Source organism: Sceloporus undulatus, chromosome 2 (assembly GCF_019175285.1).
Source record: "Sceloporus undulatus isolate JIND9_A2432 ecotype Alabama chromosome 2, SceUnd_v1.1, whole genome shotgun sequence".
NCBI classification, from domain to species: Eukaryota; Metazoa; Chordata; class Lepidosauria; order Squamata; family Phrynosomatidae; genus Sceloporus; species Sceloporus undulatus.
This window is the reverse complement of record NC_056523.1, coordinates 64692942-64713132: the sequence shown is the minus strand read 5'-3', so window position 1 is coordinate 64713132 and position 20191 is coordinate 64692942. Positions and strand designations below refer to the sequence as shown.

Genomic DNA, 20191 nt, shown 5'->3' with positions numbered 1-20191 from the left:
TCTGTCTGAGTCAAAGCTGACTTGAGATCAGTTAAGAACAGCAGCAAGAGGTTTGCTTTGGATTCCCACCTTCCAAGTTCTGTGTCATTTTTCTTCATCTGGACAGGCTTCTAAGATTGGGCAGCCGTCTGCTTGAGGAGGGAGACCTTTGAATGCTTCAGTTTAGGCAGGACACAGCTAACCTAGTTTATATTTTGGAAGGCATCTACTCTTAGGTGGGAGGCCACCCCATGCTGAACAATGTCTCCAACCCCAGAAGGAAATTTTGATTTACCACGGGAGTTAAAGTGAGGTGGAGAACAGGCTGGCTGGGCAGAAAATTAACAACTTTTAATTCTCTCTCCATCTCTTCCCTGGCTGCTTGAGGGAACATATGTGTGCAGTGTAAATTCCCTTCTTTAGAGGAGCTTTTCTGATGCCTTTATTGTTCTGTTTTCCTTGAGGTTTCCTGAAACCTGCTGTTGTACCTTCTTGTGCTGGATGTTCTTGCTGACACGAACAACAGCACTCATCTCTTAAAGACTAGAAAAGGAGGAGACAAATTTAAAGATAGATGAGCTGTAGTACACTTGTCCCTCCATATTTGCTAGGGTTAGGGGCACAAGACCCCCGTGAATATGGAAAAGCCACAAATGGCAAAAACACCATGTTTTTACCTGAGAGGACACCTCTCTAGGAATCTCTAGGTCCTCCAGTGCAACTCTGTGGTCAACACCCAACAGACATTGACCATAGAACTGCACCGCAGGAGCTACAAATGCCTAGTAGAGTATTCTCTCTAGGAATCTCTAGGTATTTCGGTGCAACTTTTAGTTAAAGTTGACCATAGAGTTGCACTGGAGGACCTAGATATTCCTAGAGAGAACATATTAATCAAATCCACAAATATCAAAGCCACAAATATTATTTATTTATTTATTTATTTATGCTATTTATACCCCACCCTTCAGCCCTAAAGGCTATCAGAGCAGCTTACAATTATTATTTATAATTAGATGGTTCCCTGCCCTCAGGCTTACAATCTAAAAGACGACACAAAAGGAGAAGGGAATGGTGGTGGGAAAGGGGATGAGGTCCAGTGGTTCTTCCCTCCCTCTGAGGCCAGGACCAAGGCAGATGAACTAGAGGGAGGGCTCTTCTTCTTCAGGCCAGTTCTGATAGAGCTGGGCCTGCCTGTTCACTCCCTCGCAGGCCGAAGGATGACAAATATGGAGGGAGGAGTGTATTTCTTAATATGTTCATCATGATTATCTCAGTCCTAGGAAAGTAGATCTATATCTATAAGGAAACTCCAAATAATGATATATCAGAGTCAGTAACTTCCTTTAAGAGAGCCAGCATGTTGTAGTGGCTTGAGTGTCGGACTAGGACTCCAGGAGAACAGGTTTCAAATCCCTGCTCAGTCATGGAAACTCACTGGGTGACTTTAGGCATGTCACACTCTCTCGGCCTCAGAAGAAAGCAGTGGGAAACAACTTCTGAACAAATTTTGCCAAGAAACCCCATGATAGGTTTGCCTTAGAGTTGCCGTAAGAGTATGTACTTTGTATGCATAATACAATCAGATTTTGTATGCATAATACAATCAGAAAGTAGGGCTGGGTGTGGGATCTGATTTGACAGAAAGCCATTGCTCAGTGCAGGAACCAAATACAAACCAACCAGGTATAAGCCTACTTAAAATCTTAGAATTGGAAGGGACCACACAAAGCACCTCCAACAGATAGCCATCCAATTTCTACTTTAAAACTTCCAAAGAAGGAGACTCCACCACACTCCTCATATGAAAAGCACAGTTTGGCCTAGAAACTTGAAAATTCTTGCTCCTAAAACATTTTAGGTACATATAGCATATAATACTGTGGTCTAAATACCCTAAGGGCACCAGATCCCATCTGATATTGGAAGCTAAGAAGGATTAGCCCTGGTGAGTACTTGGATGGGAGACTGCCCATGAGCCAGATGCTGTAGGTTATATTTCAGAGGAAGGAACTGGGAAAAACTCTGAACATTCCTTGCCCAAGAAAATCCTTTGAAATTCATTAGGTCCCCATAAATTGACAGGCAACTTCAAGGCACGTACACACAGACAGAATAACCCCATGCATGCTTACAGGGGGTTGCTGAGTGGTTTACTAAAAAGTGTTGTTTTTTGAAAGAGCTGCCTTCAAATAATTGGTTTTGTTTCATTACTTTAGGGTACAGAGAGCCAGTGTGTAGTGGTTTCCCTAGGACACTGGAGACTGGGGTCTCAGTCTTGGGACAGTCCTACTCTCTCAGCCTCAGAGGGCCAGGGCAAATCCCCTCTGCCAAGAAAACCCTGTGATAAGTTTGCCTTAGGGTCTTAAATGACTTTAAGGCACACAGCACCACTAGCAACTTCTTTTATGAATCAGTGAAGAAGGATGTGTACAGTCCATTTTTAAAGAGTATTCCTAGAAACCAGAGCTTGAAAGGGTTATTTTATTGGACTACAACTCTCAAAATCCTTGGCTAGCAGAGCCTTTGGTGGATTCTAGGAGTTGCATCCAAAAAGGTAATTATTCTGGTTGTCATTTAGATTTGAGGTAAACCATAAATATCTTGGTTGGTTTATACTAGACAGGATGGGGCAATTTGACCCACTAACATGAAGCTTAGTGATAAATGTTTGCAACATACAATATCAAGCGAATCTGTGTTTGTGTATGTTTGAAACCTTTTGTTAAGTCTGAACATTGGGTGCTCGTCATGTAATCCATTAGTGGAAAATCTGCTGATTGACCTAAATACTTGTTTTTGTTAATTTCTTGCCAACTGTGCCCATTCAAACAGGGCAAATTGGCTTTAGAAGGTATAAGGCATTATTTGAGTCCATGCTGAGATGAAACAAAAGTTACATAATTAATTAATCTGAAAATATTTATAGCTCATACAGTATTTAAAAGCAACCCAGAGTCTGAACTGCTAATATTAATATCCCAGCAATACTGTTTGTAAGAACTTTCTCTGATGTATATCCTTTCTAATGCTCAGTGATGTCTTGACACACATGTGACGAACATCCTTTAATTCCAAAAATTAATACCATACAATAACCTATAAAATCATGACATTTCAGCCTTGTGGGCTTTTAATATTTGAGGATGGGGTGGTTCTGGTAGAACTATATATTTTGGTAGTTGATAGTGTTGGACTTGGACCAGGTCCAGTACAAATTTCCACTCTTCTACAAAAACCCACTGTATCTCTGATTCATTATCATATACTCTCATCTTTTGATCGCACAAGAAAACTGTGAGAATGAAATGGGATAATGCCACATTTGTGATTTTTAACTCTTTGGAGGATATATACATGTATCAGCGGAAGTAGAGCCAAGTCTATGAATGCTTGTGCTATAAAGTATTTTGCTCAGTTAGTCTCAAAGGTGCTAAAAGATCCCTTTGTATACTGATATTCCAGACTAACATGGCTATGTATCTGAATTCTACCTCTTTGGAGGAAAGTTAGTATTGCTAGAACAACCACCCCCAACTTGTCATCCTCCAAATGTCTTGGACTACAATTCTAATCATCTCCAGTCAGCATTCCCATTGGGCACTTTGGCTTGGAAGGGTAGGGACTGTAGTCTTTAGACATGTGTAGTAAATCAAATTGGAGAAAGCTGAGTTAAAATGTTGGATTAGGACCAGTGGAGTGGTGCGAGAGTCAAATCTCCACATAGCTATGAAACACCCTGGGTCAATTGATACCTATTAGAGTTGTTATAAGGATAAAATGAGGGAAGGAAAAAAACAGGAACACCACCTTGAGCTCTTTGGAAGAAAGGCAAGACAAAGGATATATAGCAAAAGAATGATATTGTGAGTGAAAATTTTACTTGAAATGAAATGAAATATTAAGCATTTTCTTTTCACTCCTGATTTCAGCACAGTACACAACAACCTACCTTTGGCTTCCTGTTTGACATCGATGGAGTATTGGTGCGAGGGAAGACACCAATTCCTGCTGCAAGAAAAGCCTTTCAAAAACTACTTAATTCTCAGGGAGACTTTTTGGTGCCTGTAGTATTTGTCACAAATGCAGGAAACTGTCTACGTCAGAAGAAAGCAGACCAGTTGTCCCATATTCTTGGAGTGTCAGTGAGTAACATCAAGCTGTAGTTGGGTTTTTTTCTTCTGTAATAAATAAATACTTTGTGTTTATGCATAGTTATGTATAGTTAATCTATTTTATAATAGCCAATAATATATATTATGATTGTATTATAATGTTTTCGTCTCATCTTAATCAAGGGAGCCTCTTAAACTTCCCTTAGAAATCTTACAGTTCTTTTATCAAAGAAACAATACATTTCCAATCAATTTTGAGAATTTCTCATTTGAAAGGGATTCTCAACTATGGCTGCTACCACACTGCAGAATTAATGGTTTGATACTACATTAACTGCCATGGCTTCATCCTGTGAAATCCTGAGATTTATAGTGTGTTTTGGCATCAGCACTCTTTGACAGGGAAAGATAATAATCTCACAAAACTACAAATCCCAGAATTCCATGAGTCATGGCAGTTAAAGTGGTGTCAAACTGGATTAATTCTGCAGTGTAGATGCAGCCTATATCCGCTGCATAGTTTCAGAGCTAATTTTGAATAGTTCCATACAGTAACATTGATCCCTTTAATAGTAAGCTTTCTGTGTTCTTATTACTGCTTTGCCTGTCATACTAGTATTAGCATCTTTGGGTATTATATGAGTATTTTCAGATACTGGTTGGGGCTTAGTTGCAAAGTGGAAACAAGGATGAGAGAACGAAGGCTGACAAACTCCAAATTGAGCATCAACTGTTTGCTTTGAAAAAATATCCTTAGTATTACCTTCATGAAAAAAGTAGAGTAAGGTAAAAGGCATAGGTAAAATAAGATATATGAATGAAAATTGCTTTTTTCCTTCCTCTCTAATAGATTTCCCAAGAGCAAGTCATGATGTCCCACAGTCCCTTGCGAATGTTCAAACGTTACCATGACAAATGTGTCCTTGTATCTGGCCAAGGGCCACTTCTTGATATTGCTAAGCAGTATCCTTTAAAAAGCAGGTTGGGGTTGTAGGTTGAGCGCAGATCTCAGAAAAGTTGGGAGGATGAGGAGACAAATTTCTCAGAATTATATTCCTAAAGGATCACTTTTCCAAGCTCTGGTTATTCAAGAGAAGCTTTGGGTCCATGGAGGACTCTGGTGAGTTTGGATTCTTTTAGTCTGTATGAGGACAACCCAAAGGGCACAAAAATATGTGCAAGCTTTCAAGATCTCCAGATCACTTCAAGCAAGCTATTACAATAAAGTGTGTCTATGTCTGTCAGATCATGTCAAACTCATAGCACCTGCAGATTGAATGGGGTTGTGTTGTGTCTCAGGGGGTGAGGACGTTCACTTGAGCAGGTGATGTGATGGATTTAAAAGTATAAAATTCTGTAGCTTTGTTTCTTTTCCTTGCTTAAATGTGCGTATTTTGTGGGAAATTGGATTAAGGGGTTTGAAAGAAAGTATATATGTTTTCCCCAAAATTATTGATTATGAACACCTTTGTGGGCACTTTAGGGCGTGAATACAACAAAATGCATTATTTTATAGGGTAACTTTAAGTAATGGTCTTATAAATATTTTTGAAACCATTAGAACTTGTTGCCAATTAAATGGTTCATTTTCAGCTATAAGTAGGTAAAAAATTAATAATGAACTTATTCTAAAAAACTTTTTCTACTCAAGGAAAATTAACATCAATTCACCTCCCAGATATAGTCATAGTGAGCCAAGCAACAGAGGTGATGTATAAATAACATTCAGGGCCTGGATTCTTTACTACTGTCCTTTTAGATGTCTTCCAAAGAGTGATCAAGTTCTCTGTAAAATTAACCCAAGATTGTCACAGCCAACTCAAATGTATTGCTTGTAATCCTTTGGTGAGGCCAAAATGTCAATTTCAATAAAATACAGATTGTGTTGTTATCCATAACAAACAGCATCATCAGTCTTGGATTTTGCCACCCTATTACAATTGACAGGCTGCGAGAAACCTATCCATTATTGGACATGGTTGACCATGACAGAAGACCTAAAGTCTTGGTAAGTATCATAAATACTTGACTATAAGTTGACCTCATGTATAAGTCGAGGGCAGGTTTTGGGGCCAAAATTATGGATTTTGATATGACTCGTAGATAAGTCGAGAGTAAAACCTACAGGTGTGTGACAAAGGATGCAAAGGATGAAGCAAAGGAAAACAGTGCCAGAAAACTTACAAAATTCCAGCAGGCATACCTGTTTGTGCTCATACTAAAGGTTTCATGGATGAGAAAATATAAAGGGGATGTGAGAGCTTCCAGAACAGATGACACTCTTGCCTTTCACCAGGGGATGGTTCCTTTTTTAAATAAGCATTAAAGAGTACAATACAGTACTTACATTGACTTGTAGATAAGTCAATGTAGGGTTTTGGAGTCAATTTTTTTTACTAAAATTTCTAGACGTATACATGAGTATACACAGTACACGGTCCTTTATTTAAAATAATTCCTCTTTTTTATGCTACGTATCAGAAAAACAGCCTATTTTGTACTAGAAACAAAATTAAACATCATATTTGCCAGTGTTATAGTGTCCATGTAAACTTTCAGTAGATGGGAATTTCCCATTCATTTTGAAGATGAGCAAAGCTTATGGGTTTTCCCTTGTTGTTCAGTTTAGCTGTGATGTTCTTGCTGTCAGTTAGTTTAAGTCAGGGGTCCCCTCCAAGTGTGGACATGTGACTGTACCTCTATATGTGTGCCTTTAAGTCTCCTGTTGATTTATGGCAACCCCATGAATTTCATGAGGTTTTCTTAGGCAAGGAATACCTAGTGGTGATTTTGCTAGTTCCTTCTGAGTTGTAACCCCCAGCATGAAGGATACATTGTCAGTCTCCTATCCAATTTGAGGTTTATTTTTAAAAAGTGTCATGAACATGGTCACGAGATTATTGCTGTGGAATTTTGCGATTGCTCCCAGCTTGTATGGGAGCTTTCTTGTTCTCATACATTCTGTTCATACATTCCACCTCAGTGCCACTCCAGTTCTGCCATCACCACCACAACACTGAGGAAAAAAAATACACAAAGCCCACAAAAGCCTGTCTGTCATGGAGTCATGTGGCCAATTCAGCACCCTAGTGCCATTTAGTCTGCCTTCCTCTAGAGTTCCCTGCCTCCACTTGCCTCAAGGCCATGGTCAACTGTATCCTGTTCCCAATTTAAGCTGCCTCTTCCTCCTTACCTTCTCCTCCTTATCCTGTTGTGTCTCAACAGTCTCAGCCCATGCCAAGAGTTGATGTCTCCCTTGCCCAGAGTGTTCCCCTCATTCTCTCTTTCCCCATTCTGAGTTTAGTTTTTTGGAATTATAGGAAATGACGCCAAATGTGTCACTAGCTCATTAGATTATTGCACGGACATCTCAATGCTTAAAAGGTATGTATTATTAACATGGATTTGCCACCACAAATTTAGATAATATGTTCATTGAGCTTTTGTACCCACAGCATTTCAAGTTTATTCACAGTCAGCTCAAATCAAATCCATGTCTATATGAAATTAGGATGTTTTGGCCTATGGTGCATATATGTTGTTTAAATTTACTAATGTTCATGGAGTTTCATTTGCCATTTTGTTGCTTGTTCATTTTGGTTGCAGTGGAAATTTTCCTCCTAATGTAAATAGCAATATGGTGAGTCCATGGGAAAAGGAAGAAGGAATCCTGATCACTCTTCATGTCTACTGTTGAAAGACCAATGAGTGAAAAACACCAGCCACACCAAGTGCAGTAGTGTGTTCAGAGTAACACGGTAGTTTGGCCCTAAAAGTTTGCCTGTTGCTCAGACACCCTTATTATGCCTTTGAACATTTTTGGTGGCTACATATCACAGGAGAGTTGTTTTGTAACTGCGCCTGTCTTTGTTTTCTTTTCTTTTTTTTATGCCTTTGATTTAAGATATACTAATAGCTTAGATACCAAAACATATTTGTTGTTTAGACTATAGAAAGACAAATTTAATTGTTTTATCTTTAAATTGTTTGCATCAATTAAAAGGCTGTACAGTTTGTCCTGAGACTTACTCAGTATTGACTGATCTTGAAAGAGATTAGCAGCAGCTGAAAGAACAGTGCATAAACATGAGAAAATGCTTCCAAGAACCAGCAACAAAATTACCCCATGTTTCATGGCAGGAAGAAGGTGAATGAGGCCAGGAACATTGGACTGAACAAGCCTAGTTCAGTTCAGCTCAGCTAAATCTTTCCTGTCAGTAGGAAGGGTCTAGGGAGACTTGGTAGTTCAAAGGTTAACCCTCTTACATTGATACGGTATTATTTTTGTGGATGTAGTATGTGTAGTTCTATTTATTTCATGAAAGGATTTATGTTATGTTATGTTTCTCTTCCCTTTCCTAAGTTCATGTTTCCCTCATCCTCTGTGCTTGAGTATGCATATGTCTAGTGAATTTTGAAGAAAGGAAAGGAAGCAAAGATTTTTTGGGTTTTATAAGAAATTATTCTGTTTGGCCAAATTGGAGCACAATCTAGTAGACATGCTAGGTATAATCTGATGGAAATGAATTGTGTGTTGTGTTAATGATTTTTGAATTGTATAAATGCAGATTATGTTTTTAAGTGCAAAGAGGATATTTGTTGTCAATAACTGATATACAGTATTTACATTTTATGAATGCACAAATACACACACTCAGGAGAGCAAAGGATGTGGAATGAAATGCAGGAAGACTACTTTCTTACACCCACTCTAGCTGATCCTTACACCTAGCATGTTATGCCAAAAGTTAAGTGCCAATGTGTGCTCCAGTTGAATGCGTGGAAATACATTGAGCCTAGTGGTAAGAATAGGTAACATCCAGAGAAATAGACCAGAGTATTTAAGGCCAAGCTGACTTGTAGACCTAAAGGTGTGAGATTTGTCTGAAGAAATTCTAGTCCTTGAAAATAGAGTGAGTAAAATTATTTTAACAATAATACAGGCTAGTGTAAAGCTAATTTGTTTTTGTTGGTTTTTTGCAGCATTCACCTGCAGTTGAACTTCCTAAGATTGAGGGTCAGTAAGTCTTGGATTCCAATTATTCTGTAATGTATTCCTACAAAAATGGAATGTATAGTGGGTATTTTTTAACAAAATGTATGATTCTCAAATGCTAAAAAGTTAGGTAAATGCCAACAAATCAGGTTTATGACCATTATTTATAGCATGCATCTCTTGTTTAATAAAACTAATTTAACAAGGATATTAATGGGGCTCGACAGACCACACCAAAAGGATGGGCTGGAGCCGCCTGTTTTTGGTCCTGAGGAAGCCTGCAGCAACCAAACCACGCAGGTTCCCTACATACCAAAAAGAACCCGCTGAAAGCAGATTTTTCTTGCTGTGCATGGCTGTCACTATCAGTGTACCTTTGGCGCACTGTTACATGTTGATTATGCAAGTGTGGTGCCCTAACATGCAGATGTTGTGCCATGCTTGCATCATCATGGCAGCCCTTGTGTGGATGCGGCCACACCATGATGGTGCCACCTCCACGCGCTTGGTGTGGCCCCAGACTAATACATGGGCCCTCTCCACTGTCTCACAACTATGCCTTCTTGACTCTCCCTTAAACCACTTCATTGTAATGAGGATTACATTTTATTGTAATTTTTATTGCAATTTTAATAATTGATTTTTATGATGTTGTATTTTAAATTGTGGGTTAGGGATTGTGTTATTACTTTATTATGTTTTATTTTTTATTGTAACCCGCCCAGATCCTCTGGGGAGAGGTGGGCTATAAATAAATATTATTATAAATAAATATTATTAGGGCTTGGGAGCGTGCACATACTCCGCACTCCCGAGCCCTAATTTTGGCCCCAGGGCGCCACAAAGCGACCGTGTGTATTATTATTATTATTAAACTTTATTTATATAGTGCTGTAGATTTACACAATGCTGTACAGTTAGTTAAAACATCAATAAAAATGAAACCTGCCAATGGCGTACATTCTATAGGATAATAACAAAATACATATATAAAACAATGGATAGTAATACAAAATAGCATTAGATAAAATAAGCTAGCATCAAATTAAAAAATCAAATATCACATATCAGAGCAAGTGTCAAAAACAGTCAGGTAACAATCACGCAGTGCCTGGGAACACTTTCTTGAATAATATAGTCTTCAACTCCGTTTTGAAACTGGTTAAAGAAGTGAACCAGGCCATTGATCTGTTTTGTCTTACCTTTGTTACTTTAGTAAATAGGACATTTGGAGCTAAACTGTGATACTTTCAGTCTCAGCTGTACAATCTCTAAAGTGTATGAGATTTAAAAACAAACAAGACAGTCTGCTAGATCTCTTAGTAATTACTAGACATCAGCTTAGTTGGTAGCAGAAAAGAAAATTACTCAAAATTGCAACACAAAATAGCAGATATACACAATCAACCAAAATTATATTCTTTGCTACTTTCTGCTACAAAAAAAAGCTTATTAGAGGTGTCTTAACATTTTCTAGTGTTAATAAATAATTTGGTTGATGTTAAAAAAGGTCTAAATCTTACAAAAGCTGTATACAATGTAAAATCTGACTAGTCAGTGTATGTATTGAAGATTCTAGCATATCCTGAAAGTGTACTAATATCTGAAGAAGAAAATCGGCTGACAGTACCATAAATATAGTGTAATCATGAGCCAGTAGATTTTACTTGAATTATTTCAGGCTCTTTATAATTAGGGCATGAGTATTGTATTGTTACCAGGTACAGTCATGCACCTAACACATCATTTGTTTGTTTGTCTTGCAGCAATTATTTTGTTTGGTGAGCCAGTGAGATGGGAAACTAACCTGCAGCTAATAGTAGATGTTCTTTTGACCAGTGGCTATCCTGGAAATCCATATCCTCAGGGAACCTACCCACATATTCCTGTATTGGCTTGTAATATGGATCTAATGTGGGCAGCAGAAGCTCAGTCTCCAAGGTAGAACACAATTTTCAAGTGTGATTGTGAGTGCTGCTTGGATCCCCCCCACCTCCCATAACTGTTTAAAACAGGTGATAGTGATTCATATCACTATCATTCATTATTCCTTCATTCCTTTTGAACCTAGCTGATTCATACTGCTCAATGTATGTATGAAGTGAGCATTATGACTCCTGGGTTCTTGTTCTACTTCAGTTAAAACCTGAACCAGACAAGAAGTTCTCTTTCCCACCAGTCTGTATGTTTAACTGGCTGTTGCTCTGTTACCAGCATGGAGAAATATCCACGCCTAATTGCAAACCAGAATGGGATCGACTTACACTCTTGATTGTGTCTGTCATGCACCAGTGTGACATGGTGTTTTTCCCAGATAGAAAAGTGCAGCACTATGATGATTGCTTGGAACTAAATTAATTAACCCTTACAGTTTATCCAATTTAAAAACTAAGGATGATATCCTGTAGTGCAGGAACCTAGAACTATGGATTCTGTATTCAGTAATACTATGTATTCATGACTGTGGCATTATTGCCATGGTCATAATTGCCCCCTGAATCACACCTTAACAGCCAGCAGCTGCACTGGGCAATGGAGGTCTGTTCAATTAGGCACAGCAAGATGATGTTTCCATCCCCCTTCAGCAAGCAAGTGAGGCTGCAATGATCAGAAGCAGGATCCCTGTTGCAACTCCTCTTCACAGCCTCACTCACTGGTGCAAGGGGACTGGAAACATCAGACTGCTGTTTCATCACCAGCTGAACATATCTCCATTGCTCAGTGTGGCTGTTGGCTGTTAAGGTAGGTTGGGAGGGAGCTGTCGGACCATGAAACATAACTTAATTACACACTTGTAACTAAGTAGGCATACAAAGTTGGACAAATGAATGAGCTGTGTGGGTCTTTTCATATGTGATACATTTTACTGTGGTTGATTGCATCTTGTCATTAGCAAAAAAATTCTGTATACTTCAGATTTGGACATGGAACATTCATGGTTTGTCTGGAAAATATTTACAAAAAGATCACTGGCAAGGAGCTGAAATATGAGGCTTTGATGGGAAAGCCTAGTGAACTGACTTATCATTATGCAGAGTACTTGATCAGAACACAAGCAGCTGCAAAACAGTGGAAGAAACCTATTCGAACTCTGTATGCCGTTGGGTAAGAGATTTCTCATCAGAATGTTATTGCAAACAACAACTAAGTAAGACACTTGGTAAAAATGAACAAGCCAAAGCTTACCCCCCCCCCCGCCTCATTTCCTATTAATTTAAGAGAAAAGGGATATTTTGTGTGGATAGTGTTACAAGATTAAAAGAAAATATGGTACATAATTACAAGGAATATTTTAATGACTCACTTAAAAGTGGATAGGATAGGTGGTAGATTAAGGAAAGAGATTACCAGCTACTTTTGTATCAAGTTATATACAAAGTAAAGCCTGTTTTTACAGATCTGGTTAAGAAGCAATCACTAAAAAAATATTTTACTGAGTATAGTGGGACTGACTCCCAAGTAATTGTATTGCTTTTCTGTTGTTTTATATATAGTCATTGTCTGCTGAGATGTCTGTCTGTCTCAGAATCAAATGCTAAGGCCCTAAAATGTCAGATTCTTGGATTGTAGTTTTTTGTGGGGGTTTTCTGGCTCTGTGGCCATGTTCTAGAAGAGTTTATTCCTGATGTTTCGCCAGCATTTGTGGCTGGCATCTTCAGCGGTGCCAGCCACGGATGCTGGCGAAACATCAGGAATAAACTCTTTTAGAACATGACCACAGAGCCAGAAAAACCCACAAAAAACTATTGATGCCGGCTATGAAAGCCTTCTTGGATTGTGTTTTCATCTATAAAGTTCAGCCTTGGCTATTTGAAAATTTTAGCTGGCTGTGATGTGCTACCAGTTGTGAACCTGTCATATGCACACCAATATTATAGCATTTGTAGGGTTTTGTTTTACTTCTGCCCTGTTGATGAGTCTTTCTGAAGAACACTGTGCAACCATTTCATGAAATAGATTCATGGTTTTTTCACCTCTAAAAAGAACAAGGTACCTGTTTACACTTCATTGGGCTTTTGTATCCATTGAGTTGCTAGATTATGAAATTGGTGTTTAGCAAAGGAAGTTAGATATATCTGCCTCACAAGCTTAGGCTGCCATATGTGATTCATTCAAAGCATTGCTCCAGACATTAATAATCACTGTAAACTAAATCAAAAACTGAAATAGCAAGTTGTTTTTATATGATTTCTTCAACAAAAAGTTGGTTACACCTCCATTACATTAATTCTGATGTAACTTTCTTGGCTTTCTAGGGATAACTTAATGACAGATATTTATGGTGCTAACCTTTACAACCGCTACCTTGAAGAGAACAGCTCAAGAAGAGGTTCCAAGGCACGGGTCCATGCCCAAGCTGCTGGTGGCACAAGGTCCACCACAATATCTCAGGAAGAGGAACTCGACAACAGCTGGGAAAGTGAATTAGCATCTGCTACTGCCACAAACTGTCGGTCTGTCCTTGTTTGCACTGGGGTTTACAATCCTCACATAGAAGTTCCCTCTGATACAAGGGAGAGCATAACTGAGACTGTGTTTCATGGGCACAGAGATTTCAGATTTGATCCAGCTTTAGTAGAACCAAACCACATTGTGCCAGATGTTGATGCTGCTGTTGACTTAATCTTCCAGCTGGAAAACTTCGAACCAAATGAAGATTGCAGGACTTCTTAACAACGTCTTAACAATTATGCTTATTACTTTTTTAAAAAAACAAATGAGGGCACTAAATAGCGCACACTCTCTAACCTGTTTTTGTTTGTATGTGTAATACTTCTAATACACTCCTATTTGTTCTAACAGCACTTCCTTTAAATTTTACTTTCTATGCCACTGATGTTTTTCATTTGTCAGTGCCCTATTTTGAATTTTGCTTTTTTAATGGATTTTTTTCTGCATGTTTTTTTTTGTTTCGAAATCTTGTATTTCTCTTATCTAACAATTATTATTTTACATTTAAAAGAACACAGTACACAGTAGCACTTTGATATGTTTTGAAACAATACTAACTAATGGACAGCTACATTATACCATATAATAAGCCAAAAAACTTTTTGATACTTCATCATTTATGCCACACTGACATAAACAAAAAAGCTGTTTCACAGATTATCTGCTCCTTGGTTGTGATGTATCATGAATGTCTACTGTGCAAGCCCCCTTGAAATGACTGGAATTTCTCAAGACTGTGTCTACCGTTATGTAACTATTCATTTTACTGGGGCTTTGGATTGTGTCCTGTATCGCCCATTTACATTACCTTCCAGACTCTAATGTATAAAGATGATATCCCTAGATATTTAAATTCTTCACTGATTTTACATTGATTACTCATCTTACATTACCGCCTGTGTCCTATTGTGTCCTAGTCTATCAGTGGAATAGATATTTAATTACAATGAAATGTGTTATAAAGAGCTAAAATGTACCCTCATACTTTTGCTTCACTATCAGAATGAGAGTGAAAAATACATTATGGATAGAGTGTACACATCACATTGGAAGCATCTGGCTGCATTTGTTCCACCAAGTGTTCACGCCTCTTCAAATGGCCACTTCAAACACACATAAGGTGTACACTTTGAATCTGGAATGTGTGAAGTGACCCTCAGCCTTGCTACACTGGGAAAATCATTTCTTAGATGACACCAAGGATGATAATGATGGTTTCTTCTCCCCACTAATTATAAAATAGATCATTATTGTCTCCTTTTGTTCAGTTTTGATCTCAGAAGGAAGGAGTGTGCATGCTTCTCACTTTATTAATCACAGACTGTCTATTCAGTTATCATAGAATCGTAGTTGGAAGAGACCCCAAGGGCCATCCAGTCCAACCCCATTCTGCCATGCAGGAACTCTCAGTCAAAGCATCCCCGACAAATGGCCATCCAACCTCTGCTTAAAGACCTCCAAGGAAGGAGACTCCACTACACTCCGAGGGAGTTTGTTCCACTGTTGAACAGCCCTTACTGTCAGGAAGGTCCTCCAAACGTTGAGGTGGAATCTCTTTTCCTGTAGCTTGCAACCATTGTTCCAGGTCCTGTACTGTGGAGCAGCAGAAAACAAGCTAGCTCCCTCCTCAATATGACATCCCTTCAAAGATTTAAACATATCACCCTCTTTACCTTCTCTTCTCCAGGCTAAACATCCCTAGCTCCCTAAGTCATTCCTCATAGGGCATGGTTTCCATAACCTTCACCGTTTTAGTTGCCCTCCTTTGGACATGCCCCATTTTCTCAACATAATTTTTGAACTGTGGTGCCCAGAACTGGACACAATATTCCAGGTGGGTCCTGACCAAAGCAGAATAGAGTGGCACTATTACTTCCCTTGATCTAGACCAGGGGTAGGCAATCTTTTTGACCCGGGGGCCGGGTTGCTGTCCCTCAGACAACTCAGGGGGGCCGAAGCAAAATAATAATAATAATAATAATTTTTTAAAAATTAAATAAATAAATTAACTAGGACAAAAATTTAAAATGGAGGACACTTTTTAAAATAAAAAATGGAGGACACGCAAAAAAATCATCTGATTTTTTTAAAAAATGTTAATATAAATGCATGTTTCTGAGGCTTCTATAGACAATTGCCCCCCTTGCTCCCCCTTGCCCGCCGCTTGCCCGCACTTGCTCCTCCTTGCCCCCCTTGCCTGCCGCTTGCCCCCCTTGCCCGCCCCGCATGCAAAGGCCCCGCGCGCTTGCGCTGGAGGCCAAAGGCTCTGGCGGCAATCTGTGGCAGGGCCAGGCTGGGGCCGCTCCCTAGGCCTCGGCGGGCCCCATGCGGCCCGCGGGCCGTAGGTTGCTGACCCCTGATCTAGACACTATACTTCTATTGATGCAGCCTAAAATTGTATTGGCCTTTTTAGCTGCCACATCACACTGTTGACTCATGCTCAACTTGTGGTCTACTTGGACTCCTAGATCCCTTTCACATGTAGTCTTGTTCAGCCAGGTGTCCCCCATCCTATACCTGTGCATTTTATTTTTCCGTCCTAAGTGCAGTACCTTACATTTCTCTGTACTGAATTTCATTTTGTTAGCTTTGACCCAGCTTTGTAGTCTATTCAGGTCATTTTGAATTTTGATCCTGTCCTCTGGGGTATTAGCTATTCCTCCTAATTCGGTTTCATGTACAAATTTGATACGTATGCCTCCAATTCTGTTACCCAAGTCCTTGATAAAGATGTTGAATAGCACTGGACCCAGGACAGAGCCCTGTGGGACCCCACTAGTCATTTCTCTCCAGAATGAAAAAGAGCCATTGTTGAGCACCCTTTGGGTTCGGCCAGTCAACCAGTTACAAATCCATCTAAAAGTTACCTTGTCTAACCCACATTTTACAAACTTGTTTGCAAGAATGTCATGGGAAACTTTGTCAAAGGCCTTACTGAAATCAAGATATACTATATCAACAGCATTCCCTTCATCTATCAAGCAGGTGATTTTACCAAAGAAAGAAGATTTATCTGGCATGACTTGTTTCTCTGAAACCCATGTTGACTTTTTGTGACTATGGAATTGCCTTCTAGATGTTCACAGACTGTTTAATGATCTGCTCTAGAATCTTGCCTGGTATAGATGTCAGATTAACTGGACAATAAGTGTTAGGATCCTCTTTTTTTCCCTTTTTGAAGATGGGGACAACGTTTGCCCTCCTCCAGTCTGCTGGGACTTCTCGAGTTTTCAAAGATTATTACCGATAGCCCCGATATTACATTTGCCAGTTCTTTTAATACGCTTGGATGTAGTTCATCTGGTCCTGGAAACTTATATTCATTTAGATCAACAATGTCCAAACTCTGGTCCTCTAGTTGTTTTGGACTTCAGCTCCCAGAAGCCTCAGCCACCTTGGCCAATGGTTTGGGATTCTGGGAGCTGAAGTCAAAAACACCTGGAGGGCCAGAATTTGGACATCACTGATTTAGATTAACCAGGTATTCCTGTACTATCTCTTTACTTATTCCGTTCTGAAATTCCCCTATTCTGTCCTCTGCTCCATTATCCTCATGTTGAACACCCTTTGCCTTTTCTGAGAAAACTGAAGCAAAGAAAGTGTTGAGTAATTCTGCCTTTTCTCTGTCCTCTGTTAGCATTTTGCCATTTTCTCCACACAGTGACTCTACCATTTCCTCCTCCTTCCTTTTGCTGCGGACGTACCCCAAAAAGCCCCTTTTATTGTTCTTAACCTCTCTAGCAAGCCTGAGTTCATTCTGCACTTTAGCTTTTCTAACTTCACTCCTACATGTGTTAGCTATTTGTTTGAATTCCCCTTTGGGGATTTCTCAATTTTTCCATTTCTTATACATGTTCCATTTAAAAGTTAGCCCAATTGAAAGTTCCTTAGTCATCCATCCTGGTTTCTTGAGACCTCTCCCATTTTTCCTCCTCAGTGGAACTTTTTGAAATTGTGTCTTGAACTCCCTTCTCTTTTAGTATTCCTCACCATGAGATTACCCCAGTATTTCTCTTAAGTTTACTAAAATCAGCTTTCCTAAAGTCTAGAATGCATGTTTGACTATGCCTGGCTTCTCCTTTCCACTCTATAACAAACTCCAGGAGAACATGATCACTCCCACCTAATGATCCCACCACTTGTACCCCATTAACTAGATCATCCCTGTTGGTTAGGATCAGATCCAAAATAGCTGACTCTATTTCTACATTCCAATCATGAGACTCATCCCACCAGGTTTCAGTGATACCTATTCTATCATATTTGCTTTGTTGTGTTTGGAGTTCAAAGTTCATCTTGCTTATTTCCCATGCTCTGTGCATTAGTGTAGAGACATCTAATACCATGTGTTCCCTTTACCTGCTTCCTGTGCAAGGTTTTTTGTTTGTTTGTTTGTTTTTGCTTCCCACTGTTGGATCCTTTCACTTTTTGCCTTGTTCCCTCTATGACAGTTTGAGTATTTTCTCCAGTCTTTTTGCCTTCCAGAATACTGTCTCCCTCCCCCACATAATTCAGTTTAAAGCCTTCCTGATCAGATTCTTGAGATTGTTGGCAAAAACATTTCTTCCAACTGGTATGAGATGCAACCCATCCCTTGCTAGAAGTCCCCCCTCATGGAACTGTAGCCCATGATCTAAGAATCTAAAATCGTTCTCAGTGACACCATCTGCGTCGCAAGTTGTTTACCTCTGCCCTTCAATTGGCAGAAGAGACGAGATGACAACCTGTGCATCCATCTCTTTCAGCTTCTTTCCCAGAGCCTCATAATCCCTTCTGATATTCTGAAGGCTGTGTCTTGCAGTATCATTGGTTCCCACATGGACCAAAAGGATGGGGTAATTATCAGTAGGCTTGACAAGTCTTAGTCTCTTGGTCACATCACAGATATTTGCCCCAGGGAGACAACACACCTCTCGAACATCTTGTCAGGCCCACACATCACTGAGTCTGTACCCCTAAGCTAGGAGTCCCCCACTCAGTGTCCTCCGAGGCTTAGCATCAAATATTCCCTATGGTGGTGCTCTCAGGATCCCCTGCTCTGCCCCTGAAGTCTGTCCATACTGCTCTTCCTCATCATCCCTGATAAGGGAAAGAGCTTCAAATCGATTCTGTAGCTGCAAGTTCCCAGAACGATTGCTAGCTTCCCTATATCTGTGTGTGACATTCCTCTAGCTGTCTGCCTCCTGTGTATGTGAAGTGACCTCCTCCGCCCCAGCAACTTCCTCTGTGTGGTCCCCATCCAAGATCGTTCATTCCGTTCTGTCCAGGAAATCCTCTTGCTCCCTAATATGCTGAAGTGTAGCTACCTGGGCCTCCAGATGCTGTACATTCTCCTCCAAGAGGGCTACCAACTTGCACTTGGTGCAGGTGAAGTTCCCCACATCTATAGGCAAGACAACAAACATCTCATAAGTATTGCATGTGACTGCGGCAGTTCCTCAGTGTCCATACTGAGAAGTGTTAAGTAATTGCTGAAACAGGACTGTGGGCTTCCTGCTTAAAAAAATCCCCCTGATAAACACCAATGTAAAAAGTTGCTGATGGCCTGGCCTTTTCACCAGTCTCTGTCAGTGAGCTCAATCTAGTGGGGATATAACTTTATAGAGATCTCCTGGCGTCTAGTGTGTTCTGAATGCAAGTTTCTGACTTGCTTCCTCTAAGGAAAAAAAAACTCCTCAAAAGTACTTTTTTAAAAAAGGAAAAGATTTAAAGGAAAGCCTTTAAAAACAACATTGGCAGCTCCCCTGCTGCCTGTGCTGTACTTTTTCTTGATTGGGAAAAATTTGCGTGCTATTGGCTCTGGGAGGAGTTATATAGAGCTAAACTCCTAGCTCCACTCCTACTGACTCACAGATGTGACTCACAGATGCTCCACCCCCTCAGCAACAAACACACTCTCTGAAGAGTTTTTAAAAAAAATTCAGACACTCACCTACTTAAAAATGGCTGCCCAAAAATGGGTTGGAAAGGACGCTTGGGAGCAATTCTGTCGATAGCCTTGGTGAGATCGGTGTTCCAGGTATTGACCAAAGCTTTGACAGAATCACTGGCGTTACCAACCAAAGAACCCTCTAAGGCTTTCTGGAATCCAGTTGGTTCCATTAACCTTTGACGGTGGACATTCTAATGGGTCCTCTACCCCGACGGGACAGGCTGTGGCTCTTAGTTTAGCCTTGATCAGGAAATGATCCATCCATGACAATGCGGAGGTATTAACTACCTCCAACCACAGATATTCCTGCTCCTTACTGAAGACTGCATCGAGGGTATGACCCATACAATGTGTTGGCCTGGTGGCCAATTGGGATAGGCCCATGCCTGTCATGGATCCTATGAACTCCCAAGCCGCACCTGTTAACCTGGTCTCGAGTGAGATGTTGAAGTCACCCAGAATTAGAAGTCTGGGCAACTCCAACAGCAACTCCAAGACCAGCTGTGTCAGCTCGAATAGGGATTCTTTTAAGCAATGAGGTGGACAGTATACCAACAGAAGAGCTTAGTGTATCCATGATTTAGATGCGAGTGATGAATCCTAGACCCAAACTTGCTGGAATCTGGATGGTTTCTAATGCAACAGATGAAGGGTTAAATTATTATTATTATTATTATTATTATTATTATTATTATTATTATTATTATTATTATTATT

The 20191-nt window shown here is 39.8% G+C and overlaps 1 protein-coding gene across 1 annotated transcript in view; it reads left to right on the top strand.

Moving 5' to 3' along the window:
* The window catches only part of LOC121923515 (haloacid dehalogenase-like hydrolase domain-containing 5), a 30832-nt gene extending 16232 nt beyond the window's left edge, over nucleotides 1-14600 (top strand). The window contains exons 2-8 of the mRNA XM_042453997.1: nucleotides 3912-4124; nucleotides 4945-5057; nucleotides 6000-6102; nucleotides 9078-9111; nucleotides 10857-11031; nucleotides 12007-12195; nucleotides 13347-14600. Of these exons, the coding sequence (XP_042309931.1) occupies nucleotides 4963-5057; nucleotides 6000-6102; nucleotides 9078-9111; nucleotides 10857-11031; nucleotides 12007-12195; nucleotides 13347-13764 (1014 nt within the window). The 5' untranslated portion in view covers nucleotides 3912-4124; nucleotides 4945-4962 and the 3' untranslated portion in view covers nucleotides 13765-14600. The remainder of the gene's footprint in view (nucleotides 1-3911; nucleotides 4125-4944; nucleotides 5058-5999; nucleotides 6103-9077; nucleotides 9112-10856; nucleotides 11032-12006; nucleotides 12196-13346) is intronic.
* Nucleotides 14601-20191: the final 5591 nt, after the last annotated feature.